The sequence below is a fragment of the Schistocerca piceifrons genome, chromosome 2, assembly GCF_021461385.2.
Source record: "Schistocerca piceifrons isolate TAMUIC-IGC-003096 chromosome 2, iqSchPice1.1, whole genome shotgun sequence".
Lineage (NCBI taxonomy): Eukaryota > Metazoa > Arthropoda > Insecta > Orthoptera > Acrididae > Schistocerca > Schistocerca piceifrons.
In genome coordinates, this window is record NC_060139.1 from 612,772,369 (window position 1) to 612,795,301 (window position 22,933).

A 22,933-nucleotide genomic window follows, 5' to 3' on the forward strand; every position below is an offset into this window, starting at 1 on the left:
GGAAGAGAGATGAAGTTATTGCTATTTCCTGGTGATATTATGCTGTGGTGAATCAACATTAAGGAGGTACAAGAACAAATAGATATCTTAAACAAAATCGAGAGATATAGAATCAAATGAAATGTGGAGAAAAGCAAAACTACAGTGGAAACCAGGAAAGGCAAGGGACAAATTAATGTTAAAGGTCAGAATACTGAAAGATGGATAACTAAATACCTAGAGCGTATGATACGGGGAAATTCAAGAACGGAGGAAGAAATTATCGAAAGGGAAGAGAGCAATGTATTTTACTAGTGCATGAGGGGCTTCGTCTGTGGAAAACTTTATGTTCTGCAGGTCTTGTCATGGGGGAAGCCTCGTCAGAGAGGTCCATTGCATGAGCAACTAGGGAAGTGATTCCAGTGGTGGTTTCCCGTTACCTTCCACTGGTGAAGATCAAACGATAATGAGGACAATAAAACACCCAATCCCTGAGTGGAGAAAATCTCCGACCCAGCCGGGAATCGAACCCGGGCCCCTTGGCATGAGACACCGCTGTGCTGACCACACAGCTATCGGGGAGGACTGTCTGTGGAAGGGAGGTGTCAATTAAGTATAAGGAAGTGCTGTACGAGACGTACTTCACACTAATACTGACATTTGCATCAGAGTCCTGGACAATGACAAGAAGAGAGGAGAGCAGAATCCAAGCCAGTAAAATGAAATTCTTAATAAGTATGTTAGGAAAAATGAGGAGAGACAGAGTAAGAAATAATACAAAAGCTGAATGAGAGAACTAAGAAGAACAGGTTAAAATGGTTTGGATTCATAAAGCGAATGGATGATGGCAGAATACCAAAAAAATTACGGAGGCCAAGTCTGAGGGCATAGGGGAGACCTAAAGTTAGGTGGATTGACTCAACAAAATGAGTTTAAGAAGAAGGAATCTGGACTGGAACAAAACAGTTACACAAGACGAATGGTGGAAAGACAGAATAAAGTGGAGAAGTACTCTTAATGTCCCAACCTGGTCTGGTGCTGGATAAAGGGAAAACATAGTCAATGGGCACATTCAGACTGTTATGGTGTGTCACGGTAACATGTACATCATCTCATTTTTATTTTTTTTTTTATACAAGAGAGTAATGCCCATTTTAATTAAGGTGGAAGCACTAAATAATTTACCAAGGGAAGAGATTTTTCCCAAATAACTTTTCAGTATTCTCAAAACAGAACATCAGCTTAGTAGAGAGAAAGGACCCTCCATGTGTCCTAAAGCAAATCTGGAATTGAGGGGAATACGTTTCTGAAAGCTGCTCAAGTTTGCTTTCCTCCAATGGTGTGGCAAAGGAGGGTAAATTCCTAAGGTCATACCAACCCACACAGAAGAACTCAGGTCTGTCTGAAGAGACTGCTGGAGCCTCGTGGCTACCACCTGATAGTTTAAATCTTTTCACGGTATCAGGTATCTGCCATGATACTTCTTACTCCAAATGAGGGCTCTCTCCACAGGCACTACTCAGCTAGAGCAATCGTCACATGATTTGATGGTCATTTCCCAGAGTGCCAGTTTCCCTAAATGGACAAGCACCTACTCTTCAGCATGTGCGAGGAAATAGTGCCCTCAGTGTGCAGTAATGGGGCTACCATCATATGGGTACCTGACAACCCTTCACATGGACTGGTCAAAAAAAAAAAGAAAGGAAGTTGGAGGTCAAACCTAGATGTGGGGATTGAACATAGGTTAAACAAAATAGCTGGCAAAAAAATAATGTAGCGAAGTGGGAAAAGCCACAATCAACATCCAAAAGCAAGTTACGTTGTCAGCTTGGAATTTGTCCTAGAGACAAACTCTTAGAAAAGATATAATCACAGAGTAAAATTGTGGCACAGGACAGGAAGAATATCCCAAAGCCTCATGTTACCATGCTCCCTAAACACGCACTCACAAAAGAGCTTTGAGCACTCTGAGGGAATTTGATATTTAATGAATATACAGTTCAGAAGAGTCATGATATAATAACAGTTCCTGAAAAGTCTGAGAATTATTTACTTATTTCACACTGAGACAGATATGAAATTCAGCAAAATAACTCAGAAACACTTGAAATGAACCTGTTACTTATGAGACAAGTGACAAAAGGTACTTTATCTGAGCAGAGCAGTTCAGAAAAATCAACTTCATCTGAGGCAAATAGAACTCCTGCTCCCTCATACAAACTCAAATTCTTAGAAGACCATCAAAAATTCTGCAATCAGCAAGAATGGAAGATTGGATGCCATATTACTCTACAGTGAGAATTCCCAAATTTTTCCTCTGAAAGGACACTTTGAGAGTGCTGATACTTCGATGGAACAGCTTGTTTTTATTTTGAAGATATGTTTTAAATGAGTAAAACTTGTTTTATTCAGAGGTTATTCCAATTTTAAATTACGAGGGCCGTTCAGAAAGTAACCTCCGGTTGATTTAAAAAAATACACCAAGTTAAATAAAAATGTTTTAATATATACATCTTACAACTACATCTTTGCACTATTTTTCTACATAGTCTCCATAGCGATTGAGGCACTTATCGTATCTCTTCACAAGCTTTGAAATTCCTTCTGCATAAAAATCACCCGCTTGTGCCTGGAGCCAGCCTGTGACCGCATCTTTGAGCTCTTCGTCGTCATCAAACCGCTGTGACCCGAGCCATTTCTTCAAATGCATGAAGAGGTGATAATCACTTGGCGCCCGGTCTGGGCTGTAAGGTGGATGGTTGATAACGTCCCACTTGAAGGACTCAAGAAGGGCCGTTGTTCTGCGAGCAGAGTGAGGACGGGCATTATCGTACAAAAAAACGATACCGGAAATCAGCATACCACGGCGTTTGTTCTGTATAGCCCGTCATAACTTTTTTATTGTTTCACAGTACACGTCTTGATTAATGGTCGTACCACGTTCCATGAATTCAACCAACAACACCCCTTTGGCATCCCAAAACACCGTTGCCATCAGTTTTCTGGCAGAAAAATCTTCTGAGGCTTTTCTTGGTTTGGTAGGCGAATTTGAATGTGCCCACATCTTTGATTGTTCTTTTGTCTCAGGGTTCACATACTTAATCCAGGTTTCGTCACCGGTCATGATTCTGTTTAACAATGGTTCTCCTTCGTCCTCATAATGTGACAGAAAGTCTAATGCAGAGGCCATTCTTTGAGTTTTGTGGTGGTCGGTAAGAATTTTGGGCACCCATCGTGCACAGAACTTACGGTAACCCAATCTTGCTGTCACTATCTCGTACAAGAGAGTCTTAGAAATCTGTGGAAAACCAGTAGACAACTCCGACATTGAGAAACGTCGATTTTCACGAACTTTTGCATCAACTGTCTGAACGAGTTCGTCAGTCACCAATGATGGTCTACCACTCCTCTGTTCATCATGAACGTTTTCTCGTCCACTTTTAAATAAACATACCCAGTCACGGACAATTCCTTCACTCATAACTCTTGGTCCGTACACGGCACAAAGCTCACGATGAATAGCTGCTGCAGAATATCCTTTGGCTGTAAAAAACCTTATGACAGCACGCACTTAACATTTGGCGGGGTTTTCTATTGCAGCACACATTTCAAACTGCCACAAAAACTAAACTAGCGCAGGTACGACGTTCACTCGACCACGGCTTGATGCCGACTGACCTGTTGAGTGCGTGAACGCACAGATGGCGTCGCTACTCCCCCCACAACCCGCACTGTGACCAATCGGAGGTTACTTTCTGAACTGCCCTCGTATAATTAATACCACAGAAACCATACCATTTTTTTAAAAAAAAATAGTATCATTAAAATATCAGAGAAAATGCCATATTATTAATAGTTTTTCATGCAGCACTTTTTGCTTCCTGTGTAACACAAGTGTTCCACATACAATTTGGGAAACCCTGCTCTATAGACACAGTTTTCAGATCTGTCATCACAGAAGCAACTTTGCAAAGCACAGTCACACATATGGCTTCAGGCAATTAAAGATTTGCACTCATGTACTGAAAAATCAGACATGGGTAAATGCTGTTTTACCCAGAGATAAAAAGTTAACAAACATCAAGTGCAGTGTCAAAGCTGAACGGGATCTTCAACAGCACACTACCAGGTTCCCAGCACATCTAGCAGTTAAAGTAAGTGACCAAACAATTGAGTTTAGAATGTGAAGAAACATATGCTCCCACAATCTACTACAATTCAATAAGTTAGTTTGGAATAACACATTAGTTTGGACTAGCAAGTAAATACAATCCAAAAACAGATCACTTAGATAATGTTACAGAATTCCTACAAGAATATCTGAAAGAGCAGACTTGTTTTAAAATCCCAAAAACTGATTTTGTCACTCAAACTGTTTAGGACAAATGTATCAAGAGGCTTTAAAAAGGCAGCCTGTATGTTAAAACAAGGTAGTTGCAACACTAATATTAAACTAAATAAAGCACTCTTAAACTTCAAAGTCAAACGATGTAGGCCTGTGACAATGTGGACCTGTTGCAGATTTATGATTTTATAAGAGAAGTAAAGGATATGATGTACTAACTGTTACAATTTATATACTGACAAGTTGATTTTTTTAAATAACCTGCAAGAGAAGGACACTTTCAAAAAGAAACCCAAAGAGCAATTTAAATTGAAAGAGCTAAGAGAAGTGTCAAACAATCTGTTGTTATCTGGACTGAATGGAGAGTTACCTAATCTAAAACACCCTCATGTGCACCCCACACACAGTCAGCTACCTGAGTAGCAGTCTCTGGTGTGTAGTGCACACCTACCCCATTGAGGGGGACCCTACAGTTCTGAGCCCTATAGTGCAAGTTCAGGAAGCCATAGCCTAGCTTGTCACAGAACCTTCATAGTCTCTGGTTCAGTCCTTCCACTTGACTCAGAACCAAACAGCTACGATCAATTCTGGGGACAATGCTGCAAATTGCACAGGTTGGAAAGTGAAATCACTCAGTTTCCTTTCAGATTTTCTGCAATAACAAAAGCACGATTGATTTATGCAAAACAAGAGTTACTATGGACAACCCAAACACTTAAGATAAAAGACATCATTTAACTAAAGAAAGATAAAGACTCGGATGAAGTAAAGCAGAGTGATGGTATGTTGATGAAGTTGCTATCAAGAATATGATATCAAATGATTACAGAATTTTGACTAGCAGTATGAAGATTCCACAGGCATTGATTCTAGTGGGCACATTGTAGATGACAATCTATGCCTCCTTTAGATTATGTATTCTTTGCCAACAGGATTATCAATGTTGTCATTGATTTGTGTTTCTGTGTTCTACATGTGTAAAATTGTTTTGTGTGCTACTAAAAATTAAAGTAAAACAACATTGATCGACTGAGCTGTGGCAAATCCGAATTCTATACTTGGATATGAATAACAAAGCGATTGGCACTACTCATTTACAGATCAGTTAACATATTAATGATCAATAAGACAATGTGCACCTTGCTGCCTTTTCTTCATTTCACACTTTTAATATTTCTCTGCAAGCTCAAGTGGCAGCTATTACAGTCAGTAGTACTCTGCAAAAGTATGTAAAACTGTGGCAAGCTTATTAACATTTTGTAAAATGAATACTGTCTGCATGCTGCCATAGCCATACTGCAGGCAAAGGTATCAATGAATTTCCAATGTCAGTTCCTTCCATGCTCAACTATGCATCATTGTCAATTACTTTGTTACTCTGATCACAGTTTATGTGGATATGATGTCAAGATACTGAACAATTCACATAATAAGACAAAAGACAGTCAACAACAGGAGGCTATGTGTGTCTCTCATTTCTTTGTATTGTAATTTTGGCTGTGTATCATCTGCCACAAAATTATTGTTACTGTTGTTGTGAATATCTTGTGAACATGTAGGATAATGTCTCCTGCTCATCTGAATACATTGTGCAGTCTGTAGTTAGATACATGTAGAGGTTTGACTCAACTGCTTCAATACAATAATACAAAACATGTCAACTGCCTGCTGCTCTCTCACTAGATATTTGGAACCCAGTTGTTCACACTCCTATACTACCATAAAAAAAATATGGGTAGTACTTCCATAATAGTTCCTTGAAACATGTAAGCAATGTCTGCCTGTATCCTACACTGTGGTCCTTTAATTCACATCTGTTTTACACTAAATTCTCTCTCATTGATTTAAATTTCATTACATTACTACTATCTACAAAAAAAGTAAAATTCAGTCACAATTGTTAGGACAGTGCCTATTTTATTACAGGAATCATATTACTGCCAATTTTATTGTGAGAAATGCATTACCTGTCAAGAGCCTCAAAACAATTTTTCTCTGATGAGCATTACTGTTCAGTGACAGCATTGTGTTGATTATGGGCAAGAATGCACGCAATAGATACCTACATCCAACTTCTGCCTTAATGTAAAACTGAGGTAAATCAGAGAGAATCCTGTGAAAATTAAAGACAGTATTATAAACAATGGATAAAAGTACAGTTAACAGTTTCTTTGTTTAAAAAAAGATTTTGATGCCATTAACAACATACTATTTCATTTTCCTGAAAAATGATTTATGCACTATCTCATGAAATGCCTTAGCAAGTATATAAAACAATACTATGGGATAGTTTTTGACAGCTCAACCAGAATGTAATTTGTGCAGTCACACACAATAGAGAATTCTTCAAGAATGCCAAGTTGGGAAGTGATTAACTCATTCTGTTCAGAAAACTGAATCTTGATCATATATATACTACTTTCTGATTTTCTTTAAGATTTGAAGGAGTGAAGTGGGTCTCCAACTAGATGTTGTTTGCTTGTAATCATCTTTAAAGACAGTTATTATAATAATGGGCAGTTGAATGAAAATGAGACACATGAAAAACAATAAGTAATCTGTCTATTATTTCAAAAGTAATTGCCATAATTGTTAATACATTCATCCCACTGTGAGACAGGTCAATGCCTTCATGGAAAAATGTTTGCAGTTGCTTATGGAACCATGACTACTCAGATGTCAACTTCTTAACTCACAGCAAATTCACAGCTACAAATGTATTTCCACTGGGCTGCAAAACTTTGTAACCCACATTGGGATAGAATGGGACTGTAAGAGCTTCCCAGTGAAACTTCTGTAGCGCACTCTAAACAACCTTGGCAACATGCGGGCCAACATGTTGGCAACACTGTTTTGAGCACTTTGCACAGTTTTGCTGGGAAACCCAAGCACATCCTTCATAGAATCCAGATTTCTCATTATGTGATTTCCATATTTCTGGAGTCCTGGAGAAAGACATATGTGGTCGTCAATTTGTTTTGAATGAAGAGGTTGTCAAATTTGAGTACAGGCATGGTTCTGTGTAGGCAACTGCAAACATTTATCCATAAATGTATTGACTGTCTTGTATCACAGTGGTATCAATGCATTAACAGTTGCGGGGAATAGTTTTGAAATAATAAACAATTCACTTTTTTTTTCATCTGTCTTGTGTTCATTGGTTGCTCCTTATACAAAAGTTTGTCAGGGAAATATGTTTGCACTAGCTGACTGGTTACAATGACAGTTCATGATTTAACAACCTACTAGGAACACCTTCATAATCATATCTAACAACACAGATTATAAATGAAACTAATAAATGCAAAAGACTAATGTATTTTTGTGAATGGTACAATTTAGGAATGACAGCACACATTGAGTTCTCAAAGAAACTGGAACATTAAGTCATCATAACGCATATAACATTACTTCATTATTTAAAAAAGAAGAACACAGCTTTCCAGCTTGTATATAAAAGTATAACAACAGCTTGATTTCTACTGCTGTCTCACCTCATTAATATGACACGAACAGCAGAAAAAGCAGCTGTTGCAAGGGCCAAGTTCTTCTTCTCATTAACATTCACACACTTCAGAATCTCCTCAAGACCAGCACCACTTGCTAAGTATTCCTTAACAACATTGTCATCAACAGTTTCAAAGGATTTGCTCAAATTCACAAATGACTTCAAAGCTGTAATGAAATTACAAAACAAAAAACACAATGTTAAACAGGTAACTGTACAAAGCAATTCTGGAGAAGAAGAAAAGATAGAGTGAGATTATACAGTATAGGTAATAGTAAATGGGGGAATGCACTATGAAAGGAAAGAAAGACTTAAAGGTTAATATGCAACAACAGAGGAATATTCATGGGACTAAGAATCACCCTCTAGTTCTCTGTGATGAGTTGTGAAACAAATGGTTGGTTAGTTAGTAACATGTTCTATGGATCACTGTGTTACATTCTGAACATTCCTAAGGCTTTTTTTCTTTTTCTGTCCCTAAGATTTTGGCACATGGGCATAATTCTTCAGGTTTATCTTGATATATACCACCACACACCTTGTTTGTTCTCTGTAAGATTTCTCATGCACCTTTTTCACTTTTTCAGGGAATAGACACTATCAGTTTTATCAACTGGCAGATAATATCTATTTTAAAGGGCACTTGCTGTATTTTTTCCTGTAGAGAATGACTTCTCTATCTGTTACTACTCATTCAAAGTGTTTCCTGAAGAAAAGTATACCAGTCACTTTCATCTGCAATCTGCATTTGACATGGTGGTCCACTGCAGGCTGTTAATGAAGGTATGAGCATATGGAATAAGTTCACAGATAGGAGAGTGGCTTGAAGACTTCTTAAGTAATAGAACCCAGTATGTTGTTCTCGATGGAGAAATGTTCAACAGAGACAGTAAGGTGTTGAAGGTGAGTGACTGAAGGAAGATACAAGATGACTTACACAAAATTTCTAGCTGGTGTGATGAATGGCAGCTCTGCATGTGAAAAAATATAAATTAATGCAAATGAGTAGGAAGAAAAAATCTGTAATGTTCGGTTACAGTATTATTAGTGTTCTGCTTGACACAGTCATTTACATATCTGAGCGTAACAGTTGCAAAGTGATATGAAATGAAACAAGCATGTGAGAACTGTGGTAGGGAAGGTGAACTGTCGACTTTGGTTCATTGGAAGAATTTTAGGAAACAGTGGTTCACCTGTAAAGGAGACTGTTGGTGGGACATATTCTTGAGTACTGCTTAAGTGTTTGGGATCCGTATGAGGTCGGACTGAAAGAAGACATCAAAGCAATTCTGAGGTAGGCTGCTAGATTTGTTGTTATCAAACAACACCTAAGTGTTACAAAGATGCTTTGGGAACTCAAATGGAAATCCCTGGAGGGAAGGTGATGTTTCTTCAAGAAACACTATTGAGAAAATTTAGAGAACCAGAATTTGCAGCTGACTGCCAAAAGATTCTACTTCCACCAACATATGTCATGCATAACGACCATGAAGGTAAAATTCAAGAAATTGGGGCTCATACAGAGGCATATAGACAGTTGTTTTTCCCTTGATCTATTTGTGAGTGGAACAGGAAAAGAAATTACTTGGGTACCCTACACAGTGCACCATACAGTGACTTGTGGAGTACCTATGTAGATGTTGATGTAGATGTGTATGCAGGTGTATTTACTCAAGACCACACTTACTCACTTCATTTGCTTACCATATACTGAAATTTGCTGGCCCACTACTTACCTACGGGAGGCACAACTCCCAGTACTGCTGACAGAATAACTTAAAATAGAAAACAATATGCATGCCAGTACCTCTCACAACTGCACATTTCTCCTTCAAGGAGGAAAGATACTAAACTGCATCATGGTTCAAATTTCATGCTAATTTTAGTCCTCTATAAGTGGTTTGGTGAGGCAATGTCATATCATCTGTCACATAAATGTAGCTAATGAACTGCTACATTCAAACCTCCTCCCATTCCACCCAGTTGATGACTGCCTTACACATTTATCAGAAAATTCAATTTAACATTATTTCAGGTTTTGGTATTGATCAAAACTCTGGGGCATTCATGATTCCTGAATGCATGACACTGCTACAATGATCCTTCATGTTAGCATTCGTAAAGCCCCAGATCCTGAAATATTTCAGCATTTTGTTGGCTTCCAACATTTCCAAATAAATTATTTTCACTACTGTTGAATGTCAAATGGTAAAACATTATTTTGCTTCTCTATCAGAGCAAAACATTTGAACATGTAGATAACAATGGTGGATTCTGAACTATTGTCACATTTGATATCAGCCTGGTGAGGGTATTGATGACATATAATCTTCTTGACAGAAGACCAAACTGTTTCTTTCCTCTTTTTTTTTTTTTTTTTTTTTTTTTTTTTTTTTTTTTTTTTTTTTTTTAGATGCTTATTTCGTAGGCTTCCTGTAATTCTGGTTTAGGCTACATGTAGACACTACAGTGTGCTTCACCAAGCTTTAACTATCTCACTGTGTATTGTTTGTCCAGTTTTGGCAACCATATTTCCATATTTCATTCTCCAAATAGGATATGAGTGACAGCTTTTACAAGTCGCCTACTTCACTGAATAAGGGTCACTAATGGCAGTAATCAGAACTCTGTTAAATCATGGCTTGGGTTACGAATTTTTCACCTGATCCTTGATGATGAATTAAATTGCATGCTACACCATTATGTGGGCTCCACTGTGAACTTAATTTGTGCTGCAACATGGGGCTAGGAAGCAACAGACAGGAACAATACAGCGCTTCTTTCATACAAAAGACAAAAACCCCATACTGTTAAACAACCTTTTGTCCACTACCAAACAATGGAATCTCCGGAAAGGAATACCAACAATGTAGGAAAAGACATATTGCTATTTTCCATAATGACGACACGTTAAATTGCAGACAGGCACAATTAAAAGACACTTACAAATAAGCTTCTGGCCACAACATTCATCAGAAAAAGAGAAACACGCACCATCCGTTCACACAAGCAACTCCAGCAGCTCAGGCCAGAGTGCAGCTATCAAGTAGGATGGAAGCAACAATCTGTGAGGAACAGGGAATGGATAGGGACACAGTGTATGGGTGGAGGGAGCAAGGAGAGCTGTCTGAAAAGTGAGCAGGGAGTAGAATGCCAACAGGTGTGGCGTCAAGAGATTGTGGGACAGGGGAGGTGGGCAAAACAAAGCAAAAAAAGAGAAGGGTGGGGAAAGATGGGTCAGTGTATTGGTAATGGATGGCATACAAAGAGGTTAGGGGCGAGAATGGGGAGGAGGCAATAGGACAGAGGAGGTCAAAACTGTTGGGTGGAGCGTTTCAGGAAAATATGTTACTGTAGGTTGAGGACGGAGTAATTATGGAAATGGAGAATGTGTTTAAGGATAACTCCAATCTGCACAGTTCAGAAATACTGGTGGTGGAGGGGATACAGATGACTTGGGTAGTGAAGCAGCCATTGAAACCAAGCATGTTATGTTCAGGTGCATGTTGCACCACAGGGTGGTCTACTTTGTCTTAGCCACATTTTGGCAGGAACCGTTCATGGTGGTTGACAGCTGGTTGGTAGACATACCAACTTAAAATGCTGTGCAATGATTAGAGCATAGCTGAAATGGACATGGTTGCTTTTGCAAGTGGCTCAGCAGCTGATGGGGTAGGATAAACCTGCGACAGGACTAGAATGGCAGGTGCTGGGTGGGTGGATTGGACAGGTCTTGCATCTGGGTCTTCCACAGGGATATCGTCCTTGTGGCAAGGGGTTCGTATTCGGATGGGGAATGCATAGGGATGGAGTAGGATGTTGTGGACGTTGGGTAGGTGATGGAAGACCACTTTAAGAGGGGTGTGAGGCTCTTGGATAGGATGTCCCTCATTTCAGGGCATGATGACAAGTAATCAAAGCCCTGGCGAAGGATGTGGTTCAGTTGTTCTAATCCAGGGTGGTACTGGGTGACAGAGGAGGTACTCCTTTGTAGTTGGTTCTTGGGGGGTGGTGACAGGATTCGGAGGTGTGAGGGAAAATGGTACAGGAGATCTGTTTGCAGACAAGGTCTGCAGGTAATCCTGTCTGTGAAGGCCTATGTGAGACCCTCAGCATACTTGTGACTGCAGATACGCCATCCTCGGGTGACCACACTGTATGGGAGGGAATTTTTGGTGTGAAAGGGATGACGGCTGTTGAAAGGCAGGTACTGTTGGTGGTTGGTGGGTTTAATGTGGACAGAGATGCAGATGGAGCCATCAGAGAGGAGGAGGTCAACATCCAGCAAGCAAGGTTGAGGAGGACCAGGTGAAGCAGATGGAAGAGGATGTGTTGAGATTGTGATGGAATGAAGATAATGTGTCTTAGCCCTGAGTTCAGATTATGGAGGTATCATCTGTGAACCTGAACCAGGCTAGGAGTTTGGTGTTTTGGGTGGCAAGGATGGTCATCTCTAGATGGCTCATAAACAGGTTGGCATAGGAGGGCGCCACGCGGGTGTCCTTGGCTAGCCGCAGATTTGTTTGCATACCTTTCCTTCAAAGGACAAATAGTGAGGATTAGGATAAAGTTATCAAAGTGAATGAGGTAGTGAATCTGGAGTCTGAAGGACACTGGAAAGGTAGTGTGCAATAGTGGCAAGATCTTGGTCCTGAAGATGTTGGTGTATACGTAGGTGGTGTCAACAGTGATGAGTTGGTATCCAGGAGGTAACAAGGTGGGGATGGTTGAGATTTGGTGAAGGAAGTGGTTGGTATTTTTTACATGGGAGGCTAGGTTAAGGGCAGGTGGTTGGTGGTGTTGGTCAAAGAGGGCTGAACTACTTTCAGTGGGGGCACAATTACCAGTCACAATGGGGCGTCCACGATTGTTGAATCTGTGGTTGGTTGGTTGACTTGGAGGAGGGAACCAAACAGCGAGGTCATCGATCCCATCAGATTTGGGAAAGATGGGGAACGAAGTCAGCCGTGTCCTTTCAATGGAACCATCCCAGCATATGCCTGAAGCGATTTACAGAAATCACCTACACCAGGATGGCTGGACAAGATTTGAACTGTTGTCTTCCTGAATGCAATTCCAGTGTGCTAACCCCTATGCCACCTCACTTGGTTTGGGTTTGTGGATTTTGGGGAGCATGTACATGAGTGTTCAGTGTGTCATAGGGGTGAGGAGTGAAATGGATTCAGAGGAGAGGTCCTGGGAAGAGACTAAGGCCTTAAGCAGGGAGTTGGACTTCAGGGATGGGATCACACAGGCAGAGTTTATAGGCGAAGGAGTCAAATAATTGGCGAAGGCCTTCCGCCACATAGTCACTGTGATTCATACCAACAGAGGTGGAACCTTTGTCTGCATATAGGATGATTAGGTCAGGATTTATTTTGAGGTTGTGTATGGCTGTTTTTTCTCCTGCTGAAGGATTGGTGTTCTGAGGAAGGTAACTGGGTAACAGTGGTGAAGTGAAGTTGGAGGTAATGAATTCCTGGAAGGTTTGGTGGGTGGGTGGGTAGGGGGGAGATCACAGGTGGATGGTGGTATGAACTGGTAGAGGCAGAGTTTAATGTTGAAATTGTGCTGGGTTGGATTGGGTTGGGTTGGAGGGACTGGCAGCAAAGAAGTGTTTCCAATACAGGAATCAGGAGAAGGAGAGTAGGTCTTTGACAAGTCCAGCAATGTTAAATTTATGTGTGGGGCTAAGAAACTTCTGTGGTGCTGAGGGTTTTGGTGGAGCACTTAACAACAGTGTTATGGGAAAGATTTGGCTCAGTATTTGGTGAAGTATTGTTAGGGTGTTTAGGGGGATGTGGCAAGTTGGAAAGGTCTGTCAGGCAGGGTTTAGGTGCTATGAGGGGTGGACGAGGAGGAACGCTGTTGGTATGATAGGATTTGGATGGTGGTGCTCCAAGGCATCAGGAGGAGGTCAGCAGGTTGGATAACTTATGGAGGTGGTGTCTGGAATGGTCCTCCAGGTGCTGGAGAGCAAGGGATTTTATTCCAGAGATATGATGTACGAAGCAGCGATTACACAGTAGCAGTATCTTACAAAGGGGGCAGACGTGGTTCTGAGATGTTTGTGTCATGGGGATGTGTTTTTGCAGTACAGTGCTTGTGAGGGTCAGGGACTGGTGGAATTCGAAAACATGAAGGTCAGTGTGGTTAGGCCGTTTGAGAGAATTCCATGGTTTAGGCACCATTAAAGAAGTAGGATGTGGGAGTGGTTTTTGCCAAGGAAAGGGATACATTTCTGAACTGGTGTAGAAAGGACAGGGCAGGTGTCCATTGTGGCAGGAGTGGTGTAAAAGAAACAGGATTGACAGGGAAATGGGCAAAATAGGTGTTAATGGTTGTTAGAGGAGCTGGATATGAGAACAGATGCCTAAAAAATAAACAAAAACATGCACAGATATGAAAATATGTGCACAAATACATAATAACATGCAAAAATATATGAAACTGTGTGAAACTAAATAAAAATACGCACAAATACATTAAAAATGTACAGAAATGAGGGAGAAAAGGAGCGGATGAGGTATGCGAATATGTGTGTGTTGCAATAAGGGAAGAGAGGGGGGAAAGATGATGATTTAGTCAAGGATCACAAGTTCATGTGGTATGGGCAGATGTGGAAATTAAGGCACTAAAGTATGTCAGAATGAGGGATGCAGTGGGATCAGTAGGAATAAATATAACTATCAGAGGAAAGAATCTGGGGCATCAGGTGCTGAAACAATGCTCTGCAAAATGAGTGTTAATGGTTGTGAGAGGAACTAGGTAAGAGAAAAGATGTAGAAAAATATGCAGAATCATGTAAAAACAACTACAAATATGTAATAATCAGGTATCTGCAGTGAGAAGAACTCCCTTGCCCAGTATGCTACAGGTCTCATCAAGGCCTTCATAGACAGACACTACCCCAAGACCTAGTTTGCAAAATGATCTCCCATGCCATTCCCCTTACACCCCAATCCTCCCACCACCCCCAAGAACCAGCCACAAACAAGTGCCCCCTTCGTCACTCAACATCACCCCAGACTAGAACAACTGAACCACATGCTTAACAGGGCTTTTATTACTTATCATCATGCCCTGAAATGTGGGACATCCAGATCCTTGCCACTTCTTCTAAAGTGCTGGTCCATTGCCCACCCAAACTCCACAACATCCTAGTCCATCCCTATGCCACTCCCAGTTCCAACCCCATGTCACAAGAATCATAATCCTGTGGAAGACCCAGGTGCAAGACCTGCACAATCCACTCACCCAGCACTTCCTTTTCCAGTCCTGTCGCACGTTTATCCTACCCTGTCATGGGCCAGGCCACCTGCGATAGCAGCCATATTATTTACCAGCCCTGACAAAATAAATGCACAGCTTTTTATACTGGTATGACCACCAACCACCTGTCCATCAGGATGAACAGCCACCATTAAACTGTGGCCAAGGACAAAGTAGACTACCCTGTGGCACATCATGTAGCTGAACATAACATGCTTGATTTCAATCACTGCTTCACTACCTGAGCCATCTGGATCCTCCCCTCCACCACCAGCTTTTCTAAACTGTACTAATGGGAATTATCCTTACAATACTTTCTTACTCCCATAATTATCCAGGTTAACATACTGTCCCCACACACTACACGCAACAATTTTCAGCACCTCTCACCCCCCTCCCGCCCTTCTGTCCTATCATCACCTCCCCACTCTCATCTCCCAACCTCTTCATTTGCCATGCTCTGCCAACATGCCTGACCACCTTTCCCCACTTCTCTCCTTTTTCACTCTGTTTTTCTCACTTCCCCACCTCACAACTTCCTCATACTGCATCTGTAGGAATTCTACAGTGCTCCTCTCCGCTTCCACCTGTACTTTGCTACCCCTATCCCTTCCCCATGCCCTCGAGATTGCTGCTTGCATCCCACATGATAGTGGCATTTTGGCCTGAGCTGTCAGAGTTAGCAGTCATATGTGCTTGTTTGTGTGAATGAATGATGTGTGTTTCTCTCTTGCGGAGAAATGCTGTGGCCGGAAGCGTATGTGTAAGTGTCTTTTAGTTGTGCTTGTCCGCAACTTAATGCGTCATCTTTACAGTAAGTAGCAATCTATCATTTCCTACATTGTTGATACTCCTACCTAGAGTTTACATTGTTTGATTTTGCTGAATGGCTTTTCTTCCACCCTACAACCACATGATGTTTTCCTTTGTTACTATTCTCTGTAGCATTACTCTTCTCAGGGTCTGTTCTTTCTCTTCTTTCCTATGTTTATTCACCATCTTCCAAATTCCATCTACTTTGAAGCAACACAGTGTCAACAATTGCTCATGCAGAAGATATGCTTCATGATTGCATGGATTGCTGTTGCAGCATTTAATGTCTCAGATCTTTCCTCCAGTAGTTATAATTATATTTATTCCTATCAAGTACACTTCATCCGTCACTTTCACGTACTTTAGTGCTTTATTTCCACACTTGTCTGTGCCACACACACACACACACACACACACACACACACACACACACACACACCTGATCTGTTCCTTTTCTCCCATGTTTCTGTACACTTTTAAGGTATTTGTTAGTATTTTTAATTAGTTTCATGAATTTTTGCATATTTTTAAATATCTGTGAACTTTTATATGTATCTGCACATATTTTTGTGTATCTGTGGTTGTTTTTGCGTGTCTCTGTGTACTTCTTGTGTGCCTTTTCTCTTACCAAGCTCCTCTCACAACTATCAACACCTATTTTGCCCATTTCCCTCTCATTCCTGTTTCCATTATACCATTCCTGCACAGTGGATCCCTCATCCATCTTTCTGCACCAATTCAGAAAAGCATCCCTTTCCCCCGCTAAAACCTAGTTACAAATCCTACTTCTTAAAAGGCCTAACAATAAAAATTCCTTTTTTCCGCAGCCCACCTTACTTCAACACTGGCCTTCATATTTTCAGATTCCAACAGTCCCTGAGCCTCACAAACCTGGTACTACAAAAATATGTCTCCATGGTACAGCCATTCCAGAACCACCTCTGCTCCCTCTGCAAGATATTTCTACTGTACAATTCATGCTTCACAAACCAAATCTCTGAAATTGAATGCCTTGCTCTCTAGCACCTGGAAGATCATTCCAGACACCACCCCCATAAGTTTTCCAACCTGCTAACTTCTTACTGCTGTCTCAGGCACCACTATCTAACCCCTCTCCTACTAACAGTACTTCTTCTCGTTCAATCCTCACTGCTCCTAAACCTTGCCTAGCTGGCCTTATCAACTCATCACATCCCCCCCCCCCCCCCCCAAAGCTCCCCACCAACAGTACGCCAAATCCAGAACTGAAACATTCCTATAACATTTTTGTTAACCATTCCACCGAAACCCTCAGCTCTACAGAAGTTTCAGTCCTATCCAAAGGCCTCACCTTCAGCCTTACATCCAAATTTAACCATGCTGACACCTACTCTCCTTTCCCAATTCCTGGAGTGGAAACACTTGTTTGCCACCAAAACTTCCAACCAAAGCCAACCTAACTGCAACACTGAACCTTGCCTCTCCCAGTGCATACAATCATCCAACCATGACTCTCCCTTCTTCTCACCTAACAACCCATTGGTCACCTTCCTGGAATTCTTTACCTCCGACTTAGCTTCACCACCATTCCCCAGTTCCCTTCCTCAGAACACCAACCTTTCAGCAGGAGAAAGAACAGCCATACACAACCTCAATCAAATACTGACCTAATCATCCTACCTGCAGACAAAGGTTACACCACTGTTGTTATGAATTGCTGCGATTACCTGGCAGAATGCCTTCACCAATTATTTGACTCTTCCACCTATGAACTCTGCCAATGTGATCCCATCCCTCAAGTCCAATACAACCTCCAGTCCCTGCTTAATGCCTTAGTCCCTTCCCAGAACTTCTCCCCTAAAACCATTTCACTCCTCATCCCTACGATACCACACACACCCACCTACATGCACCACAAATCCAACAATCCTGGACACCCCATTGTGGTTGCCTACTCCGTCCCCATGAGAGAAGTTCGGCCCTCGTTGAGCAACATCACTGACCAGTTGCCTGTAGTCTAGTCTTGCATGTCAAAGATATCAACCACTTCCTTCACCAATTCTCAACCATTGCCACCCCTTTACCTCCTAGATCCCACATCATCAAAGTTGATACCACCTCCCTATACACAAAAATCCTTCATGCCCAAGATCTTACTGCTATTGAACACTACCTTTCCAATGTCCTTCAGATTCCAAACCCATTACCTAATTCCTCATACACCTTACCAATTTTGTCCCAACCCACAACTACTTCTCCTTTGACTGAGCAATATACAAAGAAATTCACAGTACAGCCATGGCCACCACCATGGCACCCTCCTATGCAAACCTGTCTATGGGCCATCTAGAGGAGACCTTCCTTAGCCTCCCAAAATACCAAACCCATAGTCTTGTTCAGGTTCATTGATGATATCTTCACGATCTGGGCTCAGGGCCAAGGCATCCTATCTTCATTCCTTCACAACTGCAACACCTTCTCTGCCATTCGCTTCACCCGGTTCTCCTCAACTCACTGTGGCAACTTGCTATAGATGTTAACCTCCTCCTCTGCGATGGCTACATATGCTCCTCTGTCCACATTAAACCCACCAGTCACCAACAGTAAATGCATTTTGACAGCTGTAATCCCTATCACACCATAAAATCCCTCCCATACAGCCTGGACAACCAGGTGGTGTAAAATATGAAATAAAATATGACGTTTCAGTCTTCGATCACTATACTTTATTTTCAATTACCGGTTTCGGGCTAGCTGCCCATCTTCAGATCATATATTGTAGTTACAGAGTAACTTGCCCGTACAGAACACTCGGTTCACTGTCATATGACAGCGAACCGAGTGTTCTATAGGGACAAGTTACTCTGTAACTACAATATATGATCTGAAGATGGGCAGCTAGCCCGAAACCAGTAATTGAAAATAAAGTATAGCGATCAAAGACTGAAACGGCATATTTTATTAATGAACGATCGCAGAATTCCCATTGAGACAATTATGTCTAGTTTTGATAAACCAGGTGGTGTGTCAGCAGTGACAAGAACTTCCTTGCCCAGTACGCTGAGGCTCTCACCAAGGCCTTCAAAGACAGGCACTACCCCCAGACCTAGTATGCAAATAGGCCTCCCGTGCCATTTCCCCTCACACCCCCAATCCTCCCACCACCCCCAAGAATAAGCAACAAAGGATGCCCCCTTCTTCATCCAATACCACTCCAGACTGGAACAACTAAACCACATCCTTCACCAGGGGTTTGATTACCTATCAGCACACCCTGAAATGAGGGACATCCTACCCAAGAATCTTCCTGCCCTCCTAAAGTGGTATTTGATCACCTACCCAACCTACACAACATCCTACTCTAGTCAAGTCCAACCCTATGCCTCTCCTAATCCCGACCCATTGCCACAATGATCATACATGTGTGGAAGACTCAGATGCAAGACGTGGCCAAGCCAACTGGATGTCCCCCCCCCCCACTCACCAACATTTTTGAACTGCACAGATGGAAGTTATCCTTGAACACATTCTCCCCTACCATAACTAACCTGGCCTCAGCCTAAGGTAACATACTGTCCCCACACCCTCCACCCAACAGTTTCCACTACCTCTCCATTCTTGTCCACCACCCTCTTTGTCTGCCCCCCTCAGCCTATGCATCCATCCACTTTTCCTCACTCCTCTCCTTTTTCACTCTGTTTTCCCCACCTCCCTGTCCCACAATCTTCTGACTCTGCGCCTGTTGGCATTCTAGCCCCTGCACACTCCGCCAGATAGTACTCCTCTCCCCCCCTCCCCCACCCATACATTGCTACCCCTTCCCCCACCAGATTGCTGCTTGCATCCCACATGATAGTTGCATTCTGGCCTGAGCTGCTAGAGGTGGCAGTCATGTCTGTGTGAGGAGTGCTTGCTTATGTGAACGAATGGTGTGCGTTTCTCTTTTTCTGGCAAAGGCTGTGGTTGAAAGCTTTTGTGTGTCTTTTAATTGTACCTGTCTGCAACTTTACATGTTGTCTTTATGGCAGAGCAATCTATTATTCCATACATTGTTTTGTCCATTACGGTATTTCTCATTATCGAAGAAGCTCAGAGCTGGCATCTCTATCTTTCACCATCTTTGCTTTCATATGTGATTGAGATGTCTTAAAAAATCGCTGGAGTCTGAATCTTTATTCCATCCTGATCACTTTGACAGCAAAACCGTTTTTCTGCGACAGATATGTTGGCCAGACAAGTGGAACTGGCAAACTGTGGAGTTTATTATTTCTCACTTCTTGCTGGATGTATTGCATATGACTGGGTCACAGAAATGTTGAACAAAGTAGCTTCCATAACCATCCCAAGGGAAACTATTCACTACTTACACAATATGATGTAATTTGGAATGCTCGAGTCATTGCTGTAAGATCAACATTACGAGAATTTAGATAGCAGCCCACACAGGAAATGCCCCTAAAATGCAAATGTATCAACGATGGGATAAGATGTTTGAAACAATGAAACAGTGAAGCTTTGAAGTTTTTCTGTGTTTCAGTGATGAGAGGTGCTAACATGATAGACGTGTCAGGTGCTAAAATGATAGACATATGTCAGAAAGTCAAGAGGTTTAGTAACATGCAATATGTTAAAAACATCAGAAATAGTCACATGGTGGATACGGCACTTTGCAGACACCATCACTCCACCACCCTGTTAATTCTCAAGCAATTTAACTTGATCTTATTCTATGCACCCCATTACAATTAGGAAATTTAAAATGGTAATCAAGTACAAGTGTAACAGAAAACATGAGGTTGATAATTTTTGTTCACCAACATGACAATTGTTGTCAGAAGCATTGCAACTTCAGCTCTGGTGCTCAATGAAATGTGGCCTTCAGAATTGCTCCCAATGACATGGGTCAATCATCCTGCGCACATTGAAGCAAGGAAGAGAGCCTGGTCATGCTGGACCTTACAGGCCAGATGCACTAAACTCGTGTCAGTAAAACCACAGATTATTACAGGACTGGAATGATGATTTGAATACAATTACTTAATTCCATGCACTTAGAGTGACTTCAGAATAGGAAGGGGAACATACATTTGAATAACATATTGGCTGTATTCCCTATGGCCATCACATTCTTCCCTGGTATCTCAGCTGCAGACAACAATGTGTAAGTCCCTATACTAGTACATAGAATACCAACATACATTATGTTATCAGAAGTATCCGGACATCCCCAAAAATATACGTTTTTAATATTAAGTGCATTGTGCTTCCACCTACTGCCAGCTACTCCATATCAGCGACCTCAGGAGTCATTAGACCATGTGAGAGAGAGCAGAATGGGGCACTCCGTGGAACTCATGGACTTTGAACGAGGTGAGGTGATTGGGTGTCACTGTGTCATACCCCTGTATGCAAGATTTCCACACTCCTAAACAACCCTAAGCCCACTGCTTCCGATGTGATAGTGAAGTGGAAACCTGGAGGAACACATACAGCAAAAAAACACACAGGCCGACCTCGTCTGTTGAGTGACAGAGATCGCCCACAGTTGAAGAGGGTCTTAACGTGTAATGGCCAGACATTTTTCCCAACCGTCACACAGGAATTCCAAACTGCATCAGGATCCACTGCAAGTACTATGATAGTTAGGTGGGAGGTGAGAAAACTTGCAATTCACAGGCGAGCGGCTGCTCATAAGCCACACATCATCCCAGCAAATGCCAAACGATGCCTCGATTGGTGTAAGGATCATAAACATTGGACGATTGAACTGTGGAAAAATGTTGTGTGGAGTGACGAGTCACAGTACACAATGTAGCAATCTGATGGCAGGGTGTGGGTACGGCGAATGCCCGGTGAACATCGTCTGCCAGCTTGTGTAGTGCCAACAGTAAAATTCGGAGGCAGTGGTTTTATGGTGTGGTCGTGTTTTTCATGGAGGGGGCTTGCACCCCTTGTTGTTTTGTGTGGCACTATCACAGCACAGGCCTATATTCTACATTGATGTTTTAAGCATCTTCTTGCTTCCCGCTGTAGAAGAGCAATTTGGGCCTGGCGACTGCATCTTTCAACACGATCGAGCACTTGTTCGTAATGCACGGCCTGTGGCGGAGTGGTTACATGACAATAACATCCCTGTAATGGACTGGCCTGCACAGAGTCCTGACCTGAATCCTATAAAACACCTCTGGGATGTTTTGGTACGCCAACTTCATGCCAGGCCTCACCGACCGACATCGATACCTCTCCTCAGTGCAGCACCCCGTGAAGAATGGGCTACCATTCCCCAAGAAATATTCCAGTCCCTGATTGAATGTATGCCTGCAAGGGTGAAAGCTGTCATCAAGGCTAAGGGCAGGCCAACACCATATTGAATTCCGACATTCCCGATGGAGGGCGCCATGAACTTGTAAGTCATTTTCAGCTAGGTGTCTGGATATTTTTGTTCACATAGTGTATTTAACACAGGTATCTGTGGCTTACTATTACTCATTGGGCATACATTTGGTTGAACAGCAGGTTGAGTGGCATATGCAGAATATTGCAATGCCTTCCCAAGGGGCAGCCTCTATCACTTACTGTTGAAGTATTACAATATGAGAATATACACACCTATAATCAATGATCATATCCCTCTGTAAGAACTGGCCATAGTCTCAATTAAACTACCATATACCTGATGGAAAGCTGATAGGAAATGGGCTCGCAATATCATATCACAAATCATAAGTAGTTGTGCCAACTCTCAAACATCTCCAGGATTAGCCCTGCAGCGGAGGCACAAAATAAAACTGTTGTACTGCCTTTGTTTGCTGGCAGCAGAGTAGTGTTGCTGCAGTGTTCATTTTCAGCACTATTCACAAGCTGATGATTTGCATTTTTCTTGCCACATTAGTTTTTTGGCCACTTCCATGGGCAAACGGTGAATGACCTTTTCCACACTTTCTGCTAATGATCACTTGGTGTGGCATGTTTCATGGAGCTGATGAAAATCTAAGACCTTTCAACAGCACTGATTTTGCTGGTACTTTTAGTTCCTT

At 41.9% G+C, this 22,933-nt stretch overlaps 1 protein-coding gene across 1 annotated transcript in view; it reads right to left on the reverse strand.

The window, feature by feature from the left end:
- LOC124775505 (nucleolar pre-ribosomal-associated protein 1) overlaps positions 1–22,933 on the reverse strand; it is a 177,585-nt gene that overhangs the window by 144,511 nt on the left and 10,141 nt on the right. The window contains exons 2-3 of the mRNA XM_047250338.1: positions 7,819–7,999; positions 6,292–6,437 (exon numbers count right to left, since the gene is read on the reverse strand). Of these exons, the coding sequence (XP_047106294.1) occupies positions 6,292–6,437; positions 7,819–7,999 (327 nt within the window). The remainder of the gene's footprint in view (positions 1–6,291; positions 6,438–7,818; positions 8,000–22,933) is intronic.